General features: G+C 36.1%; 1 protein-coding gene across 1 annotated transcript in view; it reads left to right on the top strand.

Moving 5' to 3' along the window:
- Positions 1 to 3,902: 3,902 nt before the first annotated feature.
- LOC123535105 (uncharacterized) overlaps positions 3,903 to 15,671 on the top strand; it is a 32,207-nt gene continuing 20,438 nt past the window's right edge. The window contains exons 1-2 of the mRNA XM_053520416.1: positions 3,903 to 4,061; positions 10,736 to 10,827. Coding sequence (XP_053376391.1) covers positions 3,947 to 4,061; positions 10,736 to 10,827 — 207 coding nt within the window. The 5' untranslated portion in view covers positions 3,903 to 3,946. The remainder of the gene's footprint in view (positions 4,062 to 10,735; positions 10,828 to 15,671) is intronic.

Genomic DNA, 15,671 nt, shown 5'->3' with positions numbered 1-15,671 from the left:
GCACTCGCCCCGGCGTCGGCGTTGGTTAAAGTTTTTGATAAAGTCAAATATCTCTGTTACTATCAAAGCTATTGACTTGAAACTTAAAATAGGTATTTACTATCAAAGTCTACACCAGGAGAAACAATCCCCATAACTCTGATTTGAATTTTGACAGAATTATGCCCCTTTTTAACTTAGAATTTTTGGTTAAAGTTTTTGATAAAGTCAAATATCTCTGTTACTGTCAAAGCTATTGACTTGAAACTTAAAAAACTTATTTACCATCAAAATCTACACCAGAAGAAACAATCCTCAAAACTCTGATTGAATTTTGACAGAATTATGCCCCTTTTTAACTTAGAATTTTTTGTTAAAATTTTTGATAAAGTCATATATCTCTGTTACTATCAAAGCTTTTGACTTGAAACTTAAAATACTTATTTACCATCAAAGTCTACACCAGGAGAAAGAATCCGCATAACTCTGATTGAATTTTGACAGAATTATGCCCCTTTTTAACTTAGAATTTTTTGTTAAAATTTTTGATAAAGTCAAATATCTCTGTTACTATTAAAGCTTTTGACTTGAAACTCAAAATACTTATTTACCATCAAAGTCTACACCAGGAGAAAGAATCCCCATAACTCTGATTTGAATTTTGACAGAATTATGCCCCTTTTTAACTTAGAATTTTTTGTTAAAATTTTTGATAAAGTCAAATATCTCTGTTACTATTAAAGCTTTTGACTTGAAACTCAAAATAGGTATTTACTATCAAAGACTACACCAGGAGACACAATTCCCATAACTCTGGTTTTAATTTTGACAAAATTATGCCCCTTTTTAACTTAGAATTTTTAAAAAAAAATTGATAAAGTCACATGTCTCTGTTACTATTAAAGCTTTTGACTTGAAACTCAAAATAGTTATTTTCTATCAAAGTCTACACCAGGAGACACAATTCCCATAACTGATTTTAATTTTGACAGAATTATGTCCCTTTTTAACTTGGGTTTTTTTTTCTGGCAAAGCTCTAATTCAGAGTCAAGCACTGAGAAAAGTCGAGCGCGCTGTCATACGGACAGCTCTTGTTCTAAAAGTTTTTGAAATCAAAAGTAGGTTGCCAGAATGTCTGCTAGTTGTGTGAATTGCCGATATTTTATGATCATTTCTCTTAATTTATTATGATAAGAGGTAATGTCATGGTAAATTTTAATATCAGATACTGTCAAATGCTGTTAAATTGTCTTTGCATCACCACAATATGTCAGACATTTTCTTTAAACTCGAGAATTATGCAATGTTTATGCAAGTGTACTGGTATCCGGATATAAAATTTTGGATATCCGAATTTTGACTAATAAAAAATTTTGAGGCGGGGAGTTTCAGATAGGGGCGGGCGGGGATGAGAATCTAAAAACTAATTTTCTATTGCCTAAAGGAAAATCTTTGAAAATCTTCTTGTCCATAACAACAGGTCCTAGGGCTTTGATATTTGGTATGTAACAGCATCTAGTGGTCCTCTACCAAGATTGTTCAAATTATCCCCCTAGGGTCAAATATGGCCCTGCCCTGGGGGTCGTCTGGTTTACACTAGTCTTAGGCATAAAAAGGAAAATCTTTGAAAATCTTCTTGTCCAAAACAACAGGTCCTAGGGCTTTGATATTTGGTATGTAACAGCATCTAGTGGTCCTCTACCAAGATTGTTCAAATTATCCCCCTAGGGTCAAATATGGCCCCGGCCCAGGGGTCATCTGGTTTACATAGACTTATAAAGGAAAATCTTTGAAAATCTTCTTGTCCAAAACAACAGGTCCTAGGGCTTTGATATTTGATATGTAACAGCATCTAGTGGTCCTCTACCAAGAATGTTCAAATTATCCCCCTAGGGTCATCTGGTTAACATAGACTTATAAAGGAAAATCTTTGAAAATCTTCTTGTCCAAAACAACAGGTCCTAGGGCTTTGATATTTGGTATGTAACAGCATCTAGTGGTCCTCTACCAAGATTATTCAAATTATCCCCCTAGGGTCAAATATGGCCCCGCCCTGGGGATCACATGGTTTATATAGACTTGTATAGGGAAAAACTTTGAAAATCTTCTTATCCAAAACCACAGGGCCTAGGGCTTTGGTATTTGGTATGTAGCATCAACTAGTGGGCCTCTACAAAGACTGTTCAGATTATATCACTAGGGTCAAATATGGCCCCGCTATAGGGGTCAATAGTTTATATTGACTTTTACAGGGAAAAAACTTTGAAAATCTTTTTGTCCTAAACCACAAGGCCTAGGGCTTTGATATTTTGTATGTAGCATCATCTAATGGTCCTGTACCAATTGTTCACATTATCCCCCTAGGATCAGATATGGGTCCTTGGGGGGTCACATGGTTTATATAAACTTATAGAGGAAAAAACTTTGAAAATCTTGTACAAAACCACATGGCCTAGAGCTTTGATATTTGGTATGTAGCATTGTGTAGTAGTCTTTTACCAAGATTGCTCAAATTATCCCCTTGGGTTAAGACTGGCCCCATATATAGGGGGAAAATAACAAAACAAAGCATAAACACATACTTATTGCCTACCTGTATTTATTTAATAGAAATTTTAATTGTTCAGGCAAGCAACTATAGGGCAGGGGTGTGGAAATCCCAATATTTTTCACTTGTCCACGGACAAATGAGACTTAAAAATCTACTTGTCCGCAGTCAAAACTTACTTGCCCGGATTTTCAACATTTTAGCATGCAAATAATTCTTTATTTTGGACAAAATCTACAAGTAGTAACAAAAGCAAACATAATAAAGTGTAATACTGTAGCTGTTTCAAAAATTAAGCTTTCGGAACTTTAGGTTGTGTTCGTCCGCGAGGCCGTCGGACATTTAACAGAAATATCTGGAAGACTGCCCATCATGCCATGTGAAATCATGTGAGAAAGCATGAAACATTCTGACTGTTACAGTAAGAAAACATGAAAATTCCTGACTCATACTAGCGAGGTTTTTGTGCTTTGACTGTTGACTTCCATTTTTGTTGGCAGACGAGGTCGTAACAACGAGTTTGTCCAAAACTTTGTGATAATTGTTTACGTTTCCGGTTTCTATTTGCCGAGTTCGTGACATGGAACCAATCAAAACGCAGAGAAAGAGATGCTAAATTTAGACGCAGTATGGTTTTCCCAAAACTGGAGAAATCGAGAGGCCCTCGGCGGGTGAAACATCCGTTTTGTATGTCAAATTATTTTATTAACTGCGTAAACTTGAAGCACTGTTCAGCGTTTCTAAATAATTTTTTCCTTCTTTCATTTCAAACCAGAAAATTTGTGCTTGTCCACGGACAAACGGAATGCAAAAACTCACTTGTCCGCCGTCGAAAAGTCCCGAGTCAGACAAGTCGGACATAGGAATTCCACACCCCTGTAGGGCCATCATGGCCCTATTATTCGTTACATTTTTCCTTATTCGAAATATATCACAAATAATTTAGAACTTCATTGGTACTGCACAAGATTACAAGGATATTTAGTTATGGAATATCAAATATTGTATGGGGCCCCCATGTTCAAGTGGTTAAGGCCACTGATTATTTGCCCCTCTAGTTTAATACATTGCTTGGGGTGAAGAATCTTTCATTTGTGGAAGCCATCCAGTGGATCTACCCAGGTGCTCACCTGTGCCTGTAATGATGGATGGACTGATACCTTATGTTTTCCTCCACCATCAAATTCTGAATTGCCACCTTATGACTTTTGTTGATGTGGCGTAAAACCCAACAAAGTAATCCAATGATGAAATACTGCTGATATGGAAATTGCTCTCAAGTATGATATACATTATATTTGATTTAATATTGAAGCTAACTCATGCAGCTATTTGTTTTAAGCAGTAATATCTATTCAGGTGTGTGAGGTAGCAGGCTTGCCGGGAGAGGTGCTGTCGAGGTGTGTGGCACTGTTGAAAATGGCCTTGAGACAGGATGTATGGCTTGGTTTGATAAGCTGTAGAAAGTCAGCAGCCAGATTTCAACAACATATGTACAGCCTTAGAGTTATTGTGCTTCCGTCTAACTATACTGGTAAGTTAACCTTTACCCAGCTGAATTTCTGTAATGAACTTGTCTTTGAACAATACCATGTTAAAACTGTTAAAAGGGTGCTTACCAAAAAGATACTGACTGAATGGCAAACAGTGCAGATCGTGATCAGACTGCAGAATCAATTGTGTCCAGTGTGATATGGGTTAAAAATGACTAAAGCTTTTCTGTTTGGGAAATTTTGTTCTGTCTTGTTTGATTGCATGGAGTACTGCATACATGTGATACGTCCCCGATGGTCCGGGATTGTCCCGGATATAACATACTTGTCCCGGTGTCCCATACAATCTTGAAATGTCCCGGAAAAAAAAATACTGGAAAAAATAAAAATAATCCCCCCAAAACTTTTTAGCTCACCTGAGCCGAAGGCTGATGGTGAGCTTTTGTGACTGCTCAATGTCCATCGCCTGTCGTCCGTCCGTCAACATTTTCTAAAAAAATCTTCTTGAAAACCACTGGGCAGAATTACACCAAACTTCACAGGAATGATCCTTGGGTGGTCCCCTTTCAAAATTGTTCAAAGAATTCAATTCTATGCAGAACTCTGGTTGCCATGGAAACTGATATGAAAAACTTTAAAAATCTTCTTGTCCAAAACCGCAAGGCGTAGAGCCTTGATATTTGGCGTGTGACATCATCTTATGGTCCTCTATCAATATTGTTCAAATTGTGCCCCTGGGGTGAAAAGAGGCCCCGCCCTGGGGGTCACAAGTTTTACATAGACTTACATAGTAAAAAAATTTAAAATCTTCTTGTCTAAAACTACATGACCTAGGCCTTTGATATTTTGTATGTAGCATTGCCTTGTGGTCCTCTACCAAAATTGTTCAAATTATGCCCCTGGGTTCAAAAGAGGCCCTGCCCAGGGGGTCTCATGTTTTACATAGACTTATATAGGAAAAAAACTTTAAAAATCTTCTTGCCTGAAACTGCAAGGCCTAGACTTTTGATATGAAGTATGTTGCCTTTCCTAGTGTTTCTCTACCAAAATTGTTCAAAGTATGGCTTTAGGGTGAAAAGAGCCCTGCCCTGGGGGTACCAAGTTTAAAATAGACTTATATAGGAAAAAAATTAAAGATCTTCTTGTCTGAAAGTTCAAGGCGGAGGCATTTGATATTTGGTTTGTAACATTGCCTGGTTGATCTCTAACAAGTTTGTTCAAATTATGCCCCCCAGGGGTGAAAAGAGGCCCTGCCCTGTGGGTCACATGTTATAATTATGATTTATATAGGAAAAATGACTCAAAAAATTATCAGCTCATATTTCCTAGACTAATTATAATTACCTGATAACTCAAGCGATTAGGGATCACATGACTATGACCTTGCCCTACTGACCTACTTTCTTGTTTTTCAAGATACAGCCTTTAAATTTGGATGAAATGTACAATTTTGCACATCAATCTTAAAACTGTCTTTCAGTGACCATGAATGTGACCTACTGACCTACTTTCTAATATTTTAGCATCAGTTTGCCATTTAAAACATGTTACTTAGGTGAGCGATTCAGTGTCATCATGACCCTCTTGTTTTGTCTATAAATTGTTCAATTTTACATAATAAACAGTCCCGGGTGTCACTTTGTTTATTTCTAATTATCCAATATCAGTTTCATGCCCTCGAGCCGGACACGTGTTGATTAAGTCCGCTTTGATCACGCGACGATCTTTTGATGACACTGATTAAGTTACAGTCAGTTATTATGATGACCCTGATTAAGAAATGACAGGATTATGCAATCAATAACTTTTTAATGATACTTAAATTAGGAACAGTAGTCGTAATTCTCTTTGTTTTTAGCACGTTCGCGGTAAAGCTACATGTAGCCTTTATGGAAGAAATTATTGAAATGGTCAATTAAACGATAATTATTTTAAAAGGGTGTAATTATTTAAGATCTAGATCGATTTTAACATATATTCTAAATTAAAATGTTCAATGCCTTTTGTTGACCGACCCATGAAAATTGACCCAACTCCAAATATTTTAATATATTGTCGATTTTATCTATAAGATTTATTTTATTCCTTTAAGGATTCAATTCAATCATAAGATAAATGTTTAAGCTTTAGAATGATACCAAATTAGCTAGAATCTAAAGTACGATGACCAGGTTGATTCTTCGTATACAGTAAGTCTCGTAATTCTGTTCACCTCGGGAACGCAATAAATTCACGTGCCGAACTATAGATGTGTATTACCTGTACATGTACTTACCTCCCTTAGAAAGCTAGACGACATTTGCAGTAAATGAAGACAAGCAAGTGAATAATGTTTATCTCAGGAAACTACATGAAATATTATGATATTTTAGCATGAAATGGACTTATACCAATGTCACGGTGTATGTTGCGGACAAAAGGTAAAAATCCCTGAAATTTTAACTCAGAATCACGGAAATGTTCTGAAAAATTATGGCATGTATGAGTACTGTGAAATCACTAATTTTCGTAGGTTTCTTGTTTCAGTCAATGAAATCACATCATGATAAATCAGTAAATGTTCCGTTTGAATTTCATGGCAGCCTGCCCACTTAGCTCAATAGGGAGAGTGCAGACATACAAATTGCGGGGTCATAAGTTCAAGCCCTGGCCAAGATGTATGTTCTCTGTGATGATTTGATAAAAGACATGGTGTTTGTCCTCCACCTCAGATTCATGTTGGGAAGTTTGCAATTATTTGCAGAGAACAGGTTTTTACTGGTACAGAATCTAGAAACACTGGTTGGGTTAACTGCCTGCCGTTACATAACTGAAATACTGTTGGAACATGGTGTTAAAGCCAAAACAAACAAGCAAACAAATTCATGACTGCCAAAACTGCGAAATTTCATTGCCAAGTATATAACTGATTTCACAGTATATTAAATTATGATTTATTTGTTAAAAGGGATTGTAGTGGTTTGGATGAAGATATATGCAATTCCTCTTTGTACTGCTATCTTTAATGGAAGGTAGATGTATCTACATATTACTTAGTGACCATCATCAGTATTGATCAAAAGGTGTAAGTCTGGTGACAGTGTCTGTAATAGATTGCACAAGGTGATAAAAAGAAAAAGTCTTCATTTCTGATCAATAATTGGAGAAAGATTTGGCCTAGAACCTTCAAACTTCATAGGTTGGCAGGGCTTATGATGTAGACGACCCCTTTTGTTTTTGGGGTCACTCCATCAAAGGTCAAGGTCACAGTGGCCTGAACATGGAAAACCTTTTCCGATCAATAACGTCAGAACCACTTGACCCCAGAATGTTGAAACTTCATAGATGACACCTATTTATTTTTGGGTCACTACAGGGCCATAACATGGAAAACCATTTCCAATCAATAACTTAAGAACCACTTGACCTAGAATGTTGAAACTTCATAGGATGATGATTTGACATGCAGAGTAGATGATCCCTATTGTTTTTGGGGTCACTCTGTTAAAGGCCAAGGTCACAGGCACCTGAACATGGAAAACCATTTCCGGTCGGTAACTTTAGAACCACTTGACCCAGAATGTTGAAACTTCATAGGTTGATTGGACATGCAGAGTAGATGACCCCTATTGATTTTGGGATCACTCTATCAAAGGTCGAGGTCACAGGGTGCTAAACATAGAAAACTCTTTTCAATCAATAACTTGAGAACCACTTGACCCAGTCTCGTATTAGCTCACCTGAGCAGAAAGTTTTCAAGGTGAGCTTTTGTGATTGCCCTGTGTCCATTGTTGTTGTTTGTCATTATCTGTCATCAACAATTTGACTGTTAGCACTCCAGAGGTCACAATTTTTGCCCAATCTTAATGATTGTCAGAATGTTATCTTCAATAAAATCTTGGTCGAGTTTGATATTGGGTCATCTGGGGTCAAGAATTAGGACACAAGGTCAAATCAAAGGAAAAGCTTGTTAACACTGTAGAGGCCACATTTGTGACTGTATCTTAATGAAACCTGGTCAGAATGTTAATTTTGGTGATTGTTAGGTCAAGTTCAAATCTGGGTCAGGTGGGGTCAAAAACAAGGTTACCAGGTCAAATCAAAGTAATAGCTAGTTAACACTCTGGAGGTGAAAATAAATAAAAATATAAAAGAAAACAAGAAATATCTTTAAAAATGATGGTCGGCGAATTGTAATAAGGAAAGAAGTTTATGAATTTTTCATCTAACATTCATCTTTCATCTAACATTTTTCAAATTGCAAAACTAAACACCGCACTTTAACAATTTAAATGGTTTTCTTTTAATTTTTCGCAAAGGTTTCGTAAGGTTGCAATTTTGTTTCGTTTATCCTTAGACGAATAATTACAGCAGTAGTTTGATGAAGATTCATGAAGCGGTTCATGAGAAGAGGTCATTAAACGTGTTTATATCTTAGCTAAATTGGTCCCTATCCCCATTTGTAACAAAATAGCAGGAGACCTTACGATATTGTTACACATCGAGTTTGATAAAAATCCATTACATTTTAGTGGTTAATGCGAAGAAAGGCATATCTACTTTTAGCTATAGTGGTCCCTAATAGGGCCCAAGTTCCTATATAAATAAATTTGGAAGAGGACCTTATAATGATGCTCCAGACCAAGTATGACAAAGATCCACCAAGCTGTTCATGAGACGCTGTGTAAAGGCATTTCTAGTTTTAGCTCTAGCAGCCCCTAAAAGTGGTTAAATGTCCCAGCTGAACAAAGTTGGCTGCGGGCCTAATAAAGATGCTACAAATCAAGTTTGATTAGAATACATGAGAAAAAATCAAAGGATTTATTTATTATTTATTTTTATTTATTTCTAAAATAGGCCAACTGATCCCGCTTTAACTAATGCATATTCGCTATTCATGAATCTTTGGACAATGACGTCACACCTAAAAAAAAGTGAAGGTCAAGCAAAACATACAATTGTAATTATTTCAATATTTCTGTTTCATAAGCAAAGTTTGACAGTAGTCATATCACATAGATAAACTGTATGTAGTGTACCTTCATTTTCAGAGTAATGAGATTCAGTCATTATATAGCATATATATAATAAAACAGATTTCAAATGAGTTCAATATTTGCATACCATACTAAAGAAAAATATTCATATATAATAAATCAGTTAAATAATTTATAACAAATATATCAAAGCAATCAAGTACTCATTTTAATATGCAATCTGAATAGTCACAAAAGCAAGAAACCTTTTCATATACAGACGACAATTGTAACGAGGAAAATCTTTTAAAAAGCACTTCTCTACATAAAAGACTCTTATCACACCCTTATTCATGTGATACGCAGACCGTATTCAGCTCTTTCTTTAATTTGATATATGTTGGTATTTGAACAGGTTTTTATCATATTTATTAAACTTACTTATCATTTTGAGATATATCAATATTCTTGCTAAATATACTGAGCCAAAGTTAGCTTTAAAACTGTGAACAGCGTCGTTTAGGATAAACGCTTTGTCTACATTTCACTCTGCGTTGCACAATCAACAGAGTGAAAGAAATTGACACTCTCGTCCAATCAGGCAGAGTGTTGCATAAATCTTCCATTTTGATAAATTATCTGTAATGCGTTATCAAGTAGTTTGATTTGCAAACTGAAGTCACGTGGCATAGGTAACGAAAACGAATTTAGACGGCGTCGCCGAAAAAAGACTGCTGTACAAACACGTCCATTTTAACGTGGCTGTTTAAACGTCACCAAACTGTCATATTTTCGACTAATTACCCAGATTATACAACATAAAGGTTTGAACTGATGCACAGTGATCAATAATGACCCCTGGCAGATAACAGTTGTTTGCGAAATCATGTTCACTGTAAATTGTAATTAATAAAGTTTATTGCAGTACCACTTACATATCATAAACAATTAGAATCACATCACACCTCAGTGCAAGAAGTGGATAACTGCATTGACTTAAAAAAGGACTTATTCACTTTTAACACTAAGGTGACAAATTGTGTGCAAATGTTAAATTTTAACAGTACATCATAGAAAACATATCCTTTATAATATAAAAAAGTCATTACATGGATATGAAATGTTCATTATAATATATCAATAAACTGTTAACATCTGTGTTGGGTTTATATTCTCGAGCTTTCCAGTTAGCACAGTTATTATTGAAAACTGTATTCAACAATAAAAGAATGGTTTTATATCATTATGTCACTGCTTACAGGACCCCTGGTGAAACAACTGATAATTTCAAATGACCTGCTTTTAATAGTGAACAAATCCAAAATCTGGCCAATTCTTGCCTATTCCAGTTAAGGAAACCGGGCAGTGAATTTTAATGAGTAAGCGAGTACTCAATCGAAAAATCAGCAAGTACTCGAGTAATATAGAAAACTCAGTACCTGTCCGTTTAGCTCAATAGGTAGAGCGCAGATCTGTGGATTGCAGGGTCGTGTCAGTTTGATCCCCGGGCAGGACTTTTGTTCTTCCTGACGATTTGATAATTGTGTCTGAAGTCAATCATCTTCTGCCTCTGATTCATGTGGGGAAGTTGGCAATTACTTGCAGAAAACAGGTTTGTACTGGAACAGACTCCAGGAACACTGATTAGAATAACTGCCCGCCTTTACATAACTGTTGAAAAACGGCATTTAAACCCAAAACAAACAGAAAACTCAGTGTACATGCAATATTAAATTTAAGCCATTTATTAACAATTTCAGATATTCCAATGGCTGTGAGCATGAAAGAACATGGCTTTGTGATGAAGACCCTTTCCATGAATCAGTCAAGCACATGTATATCTTTAATTAAAGTAAGTATTGTGCAAAAGTTATTTAAACAGGATTGGCTAAATCAATAGTTGCTCTTTTTATCCCCCGACGAAAGTCAGAGGGATATAGTTTTGGTGTTGTCCGTCCGTCCGTCCTTCCGTCCGTCTTTCCGTCCGTCCGTCCGGAGCCATATCTAGGAAATGGTTGGGAATATTTATTTAAAACTTCATATACATGTTCACCACAATGAGTTCTTGCGGCCCGTCAAGTTTCAGTCAGATTGCCCAAGTAACACCAGAGTTATGGCCCTTAGAAGTTTCTAGTGTTAACTATATAGGGTACTATAAATATGGCAATTTCTGCATCATAACTTTTGATTTATTTGACCTAGAACTATGAAACTTAAACAGAATTTAGATCACCATAATGTGGTTGTGTACACACAATTTCATTTGGATTTATTTGTAAATTAAGAGTTATTGCCCTTTAATTGTATAAAAATCCACATATTTGTACATAACAAACTTACCATTTGGTAGAATTTCATTAAATTTCTTTCATTCTTTTCCATGAACATTTATTGTAAACATGTGAAGTTGTGTACCCACACCTGGTCACCCCCTTACCTTGATCATACACCTCCCCCCCCCCTATCCCCCGACCCCCCCCCCCCACCACCAAAAAAAAAAAAAAAAAAAAAAAATCATTCCTTATTTTAGATTTTTTTCAAACAAACTTCATATACATGTTCACCACTATGAGGTTATGGGGCCCATCAATTTTAAGACAGATTGCCCAAGTAACACCAGAGTTATGGCCCTTAGAAGTTTCTAGTGTTAACTATATAGGGTACTATATATCTATAGATATGCCAATTTCTGCATCATAACTTTTGATATATTTGACCTAGAACTATGAAACTTTAACAGAATTTAGAGCACTGTAATGTGGTTGTGCACAGACAATTTTGTACGGATTTCTTTCTGTAACTTCAGAGTTATTGCCCTTTAATTGTCTAAAAATCCACATATTTGTACATAACAAACTTACCATTTGGCAGAATTTCATTAAATTTCTTTCATTCTTTTCTGTGAACATTTATTATAAACATGTGAAGTTGTGCACCCACACCTGGTCACCCACTTGCCTTGGTCACACCCCTCCCCCTCCCACCCCCCCACCTCCCCCAAAAAATTTTTTTTTTCATTTCTTATTTTAGATTTTTTTCAAACCTTCCAAGTTGTACCATTCCCCCACCTCACTTCTCCACCCAGTCATGCCCACCACTGATCATGCATCCTCTGCCCCCCCCCCCCCCCTCCAACTTCACCCTTTTACCTTTTTTTTTTTTTTCATTTTTAATTTTCTAATTTTCAATCAGTATTTATAATCAACATGTGAAATTTTGTTTCCTCTCCCGTTCCCCTGCACCCCCACCCCCTAAAAAAATAAATATATACATATATCTATATATAGATATATATATTTCCATTCCTTTTTTTTTTTTTAAATGTTCAAACCTTCAACATGTTAAGTTGTGACTGCACAAACCTTGCCCTCAGGACATTTGCCCCCCAATGAAAAAATGTACTACCAGACATTTGCCCCCCAGTTGAAATGGCAGATAGGACATTTGCCCCCCACTTCTTATTTTTAGAATGGACATTTGCCCCCCAATATTTTTGTCCTATGTCCAGTAGATATACTTTGTTTTATGTTGTTTAATTATCAAAATTACCCTAAAAGGCAATTTTCTGTAAAAAAAAGTGTGTTATTGATAAAAATTTGATGAATATGTTAAGTACATTCAGGTGTTAAGGTAAATAATAGCCTATTATTGAGTGATAAAAGTGCTCATAACAATGTTATAATTTTTTAATTTGTGCAATGTTTTTAACACTCAAACTTGTTAATTTGGCAATTATCTACTAGAAAGATGTAAGAAACAATGACATTGTTATCTACAATATGATAATTATCTTCTACTAAGTTCCTAAAAAATCACTAGGGGACAAAAATATTGGGGGGCAAATGTCCATTTCAGAAATAAGCACTGGGGGGCAAATGTCCTATCTACCATTTCAACTGGGGGGCAAATGTCCAGCAGTCCAGTTTTTTATTGGGGGGCAAATGTCCTGGGGGGCAAATGTCCGGATCCCGCCGGATATATCTTTTTGCCATTCCTCACCACAAACCCTTTCGGCGGGGGATACCAATTCATCGAATTTGCTTGTTCAACATAGCTTTTTAGTGTCGGTTAGTGGTTTCAAATAGTTCAGTGTACTGTTACTACAATGCATGTCTTGTACATCAAGTTGGCATAGCACCATTCATAATGTTTCAGTATTCCATTTCCTAAAAATCTGCATAATCAATATAGAAATGGCAATGTGTATTTTTTCAAAAAAAGGACCATCTAGTTAAGTTACGTTTTGATAAGGAAAAAAAATGTTTGTTTTTTTCAAATTTTGCTTAAATCATTAGGTTCGTGATGTGACGTCACATGACAGGTTTCATAATTCTGGCTGATATTTTGGCAAAATAATGTATCTTTATAATTTGAAAATTTTTGTGAAAATTTATTTCTGTCAAAGTAAAATTATTGTTCTGAACGCATCTAGGCTCTAAACAGGTCTTTGATAAAATATAGTAGCCACTCGAGTCAGCCTCTATAATGCCAAAATTTTACTCTTTTAACCTTGACAATTTTGGGAAAGCTTTTGCATGTAAGGGTCAGAAATTGTTGAGCATACTATTACTAGAAGGCCGGTATTTTCTTAAAAGGCATTTTTTGAAAAGATAGCATAATATTTGTGTAGTATTTAAAGGTCTGCTTTGGCAGGACATAGATAACCAGCAGTGAACGCTTACTTCAGCACTTTTTTCAACTTTTATCAAGCTGTTCAGAATGCTTATTGGCAAAATAACTTTGCTACATATTTTCTCTAGCATTAATTACCGTTTAATTAATAAAAATTGAGCGTCCACTCTGTAATTGTTTTCTTTGAACTGTAAAATCTCTACCTATTTCTGTGACAAGCCAGTTTCCAGAGTTATGGCCAATGAGTCACTTGAATAACGGACAACTGGATGTGTCCAGTCAGAAAAAGGACGGGTTTATTTACCTCGACTGAGGTAATAGAGGATAGACCTCCCTATTATATAAATTCTCAGGTTTTTATTAACAGCCAGTATTTTCAGAGTTACTGCCCTTGAATTTCTGAAAATTCAGAATATTGTGTCTGCACTCCAGAACTGGTGGTATATCTTTTTTGGATATTAGTAATATTTATTTTTGCAAAATCTAGGTCAAGATCAATGAATAAGTCAGTTAAAGGTAAGTTTTGGCCCTTAAATTTATATACAGACCAGATCTCCAAATGTATCACCATTAAATATTATAGCCAAAATTTGTATAATAAATTAAATAAATACAAAGGTCAAAATGAATCTGTTAGGTCTTGAGAGTAACATGGAGAATTCTGTATAGGTAACTCCAGAAAAAGTCTTAATTTAATCTTCCACCAAGTACTGAATCCAAGCTTGCTTTTCTAAATCTACCAACTTTTAACATTTTTTTTTTTCATTAACACTTTAAACCCTTTTTCTGCATTCTTTTATTTTTCTGATCTTTGACTATGAACATTCAGTTGAGAAGGTGGCATACTTTACTCCCTTGCACAATACACCTCCCTCCCTTTGCATGTTTGCTGCTTTCTCAGTGGAAAGATTTCAAGTTAAAGTATTGGAGAAATAAGGATGTCTAAGTTAAAGGATTTGTCTAATTTGTCACATTTACATTAAGTAAGCAAGCAGTATTTAGTACATGGTGCTACCAGTCCATCATTTGCTGCCTTCATAAGGTAAACATCAAATACTTAACCACTACACCACCAGTCTCTATTTATTTCATTTAAGGTCATCTTTAAAGCAAACTTCCGTCTAATAGTGTGTAGGAATAGAAAAAATGGAAATGTGGCAAGAAAATACTGGCTGTGTTTGGTTATTAAATGCTCGACTGTGGCAAGAAAATACTGGCTGTGCTTTGTTATTAATCCCCCGCCAGAAGTGGTGGGGGGTTATAGGAATGGTCTCCGTCCTTCCTTCCATAACATTTTGTGTCTGCTCTGTATCTCCTTAACCCCTTGAAGGATTTTCATGAAACTTGGGTGAAATGATCACCTCATCAAGACGATATGTAGAACCCATGAGTCAGTCATGTCGGTTCAAGTTCAAGGTCACAACTCAAGGTCAAAGGTTTGAGCCTTCCATTTTGTGTCCGCTTTGTATCTCCTGAACCCCTTGAAGGATATCATGGATCTTGAATCAAATGATTACCTCATCAAGACAATGTGCAGAACCCATGAGTCAGCCATGTCGGCTTAAGGTCAAGGTCACAACTAAAGGTCAAATGTTTGAGCCTACCATTTCGTGTCCGCTCTGTATCTCTTAAACCTCTTGAAGGATAATTATGAAACTTGGATTAAATGATCACCTTATCAAGACAATGTGCACAACTCATGAGTCAGCCATGCCGGCTCAAGGTCACAACTTAAGGTCAAAGGTTTGAGCCTTCCATTTCGTGTCCGCTCTATATCTCCTAAACCCCTTGAAGGATTTTCATCAAACTTGGGTCAAATGATCACCTTATCAAGAGGATGTGCAGAATCCACGAGTCAAGGTCACAACTGAGGGTCAAATGTTTGAGCCTTTCATTTTGTGTCCACTCTGTATCTCCTAAACCCCTTGAAGGATTTTCATCAAACTTTGGTCAAATGATCACCTCATCAATAGCTCATGAGTCAGCCATGTCAACTCAAGGTCAAGGTCACAACTCGAGGTCAAAGGTTTGAGCTCTGTATCTCCTAAACCCCTTGAAGGATTT

The sequence above is a fragment of the Mercenaria mercenaria genome, chromosome 12 (genome assembly GCF_021730395.1).
Source record: "Mercenaria mercenaria strain notata chromosome 12, MADL_Memer_1, whole genome shotgun sequence".
Classification (NCBI taxonomy): Eukaryota; Metazoa; Mollusca; class Bivalvia; order Venerida; family Veneridae; genus Mercenaria; species Mercenaria mercenaria.
The sequence above is the reverse complement of the archived record's forward strand: the minus strand, read 5'-3'. Positions and strand labels throughout refer to the sequence as shown.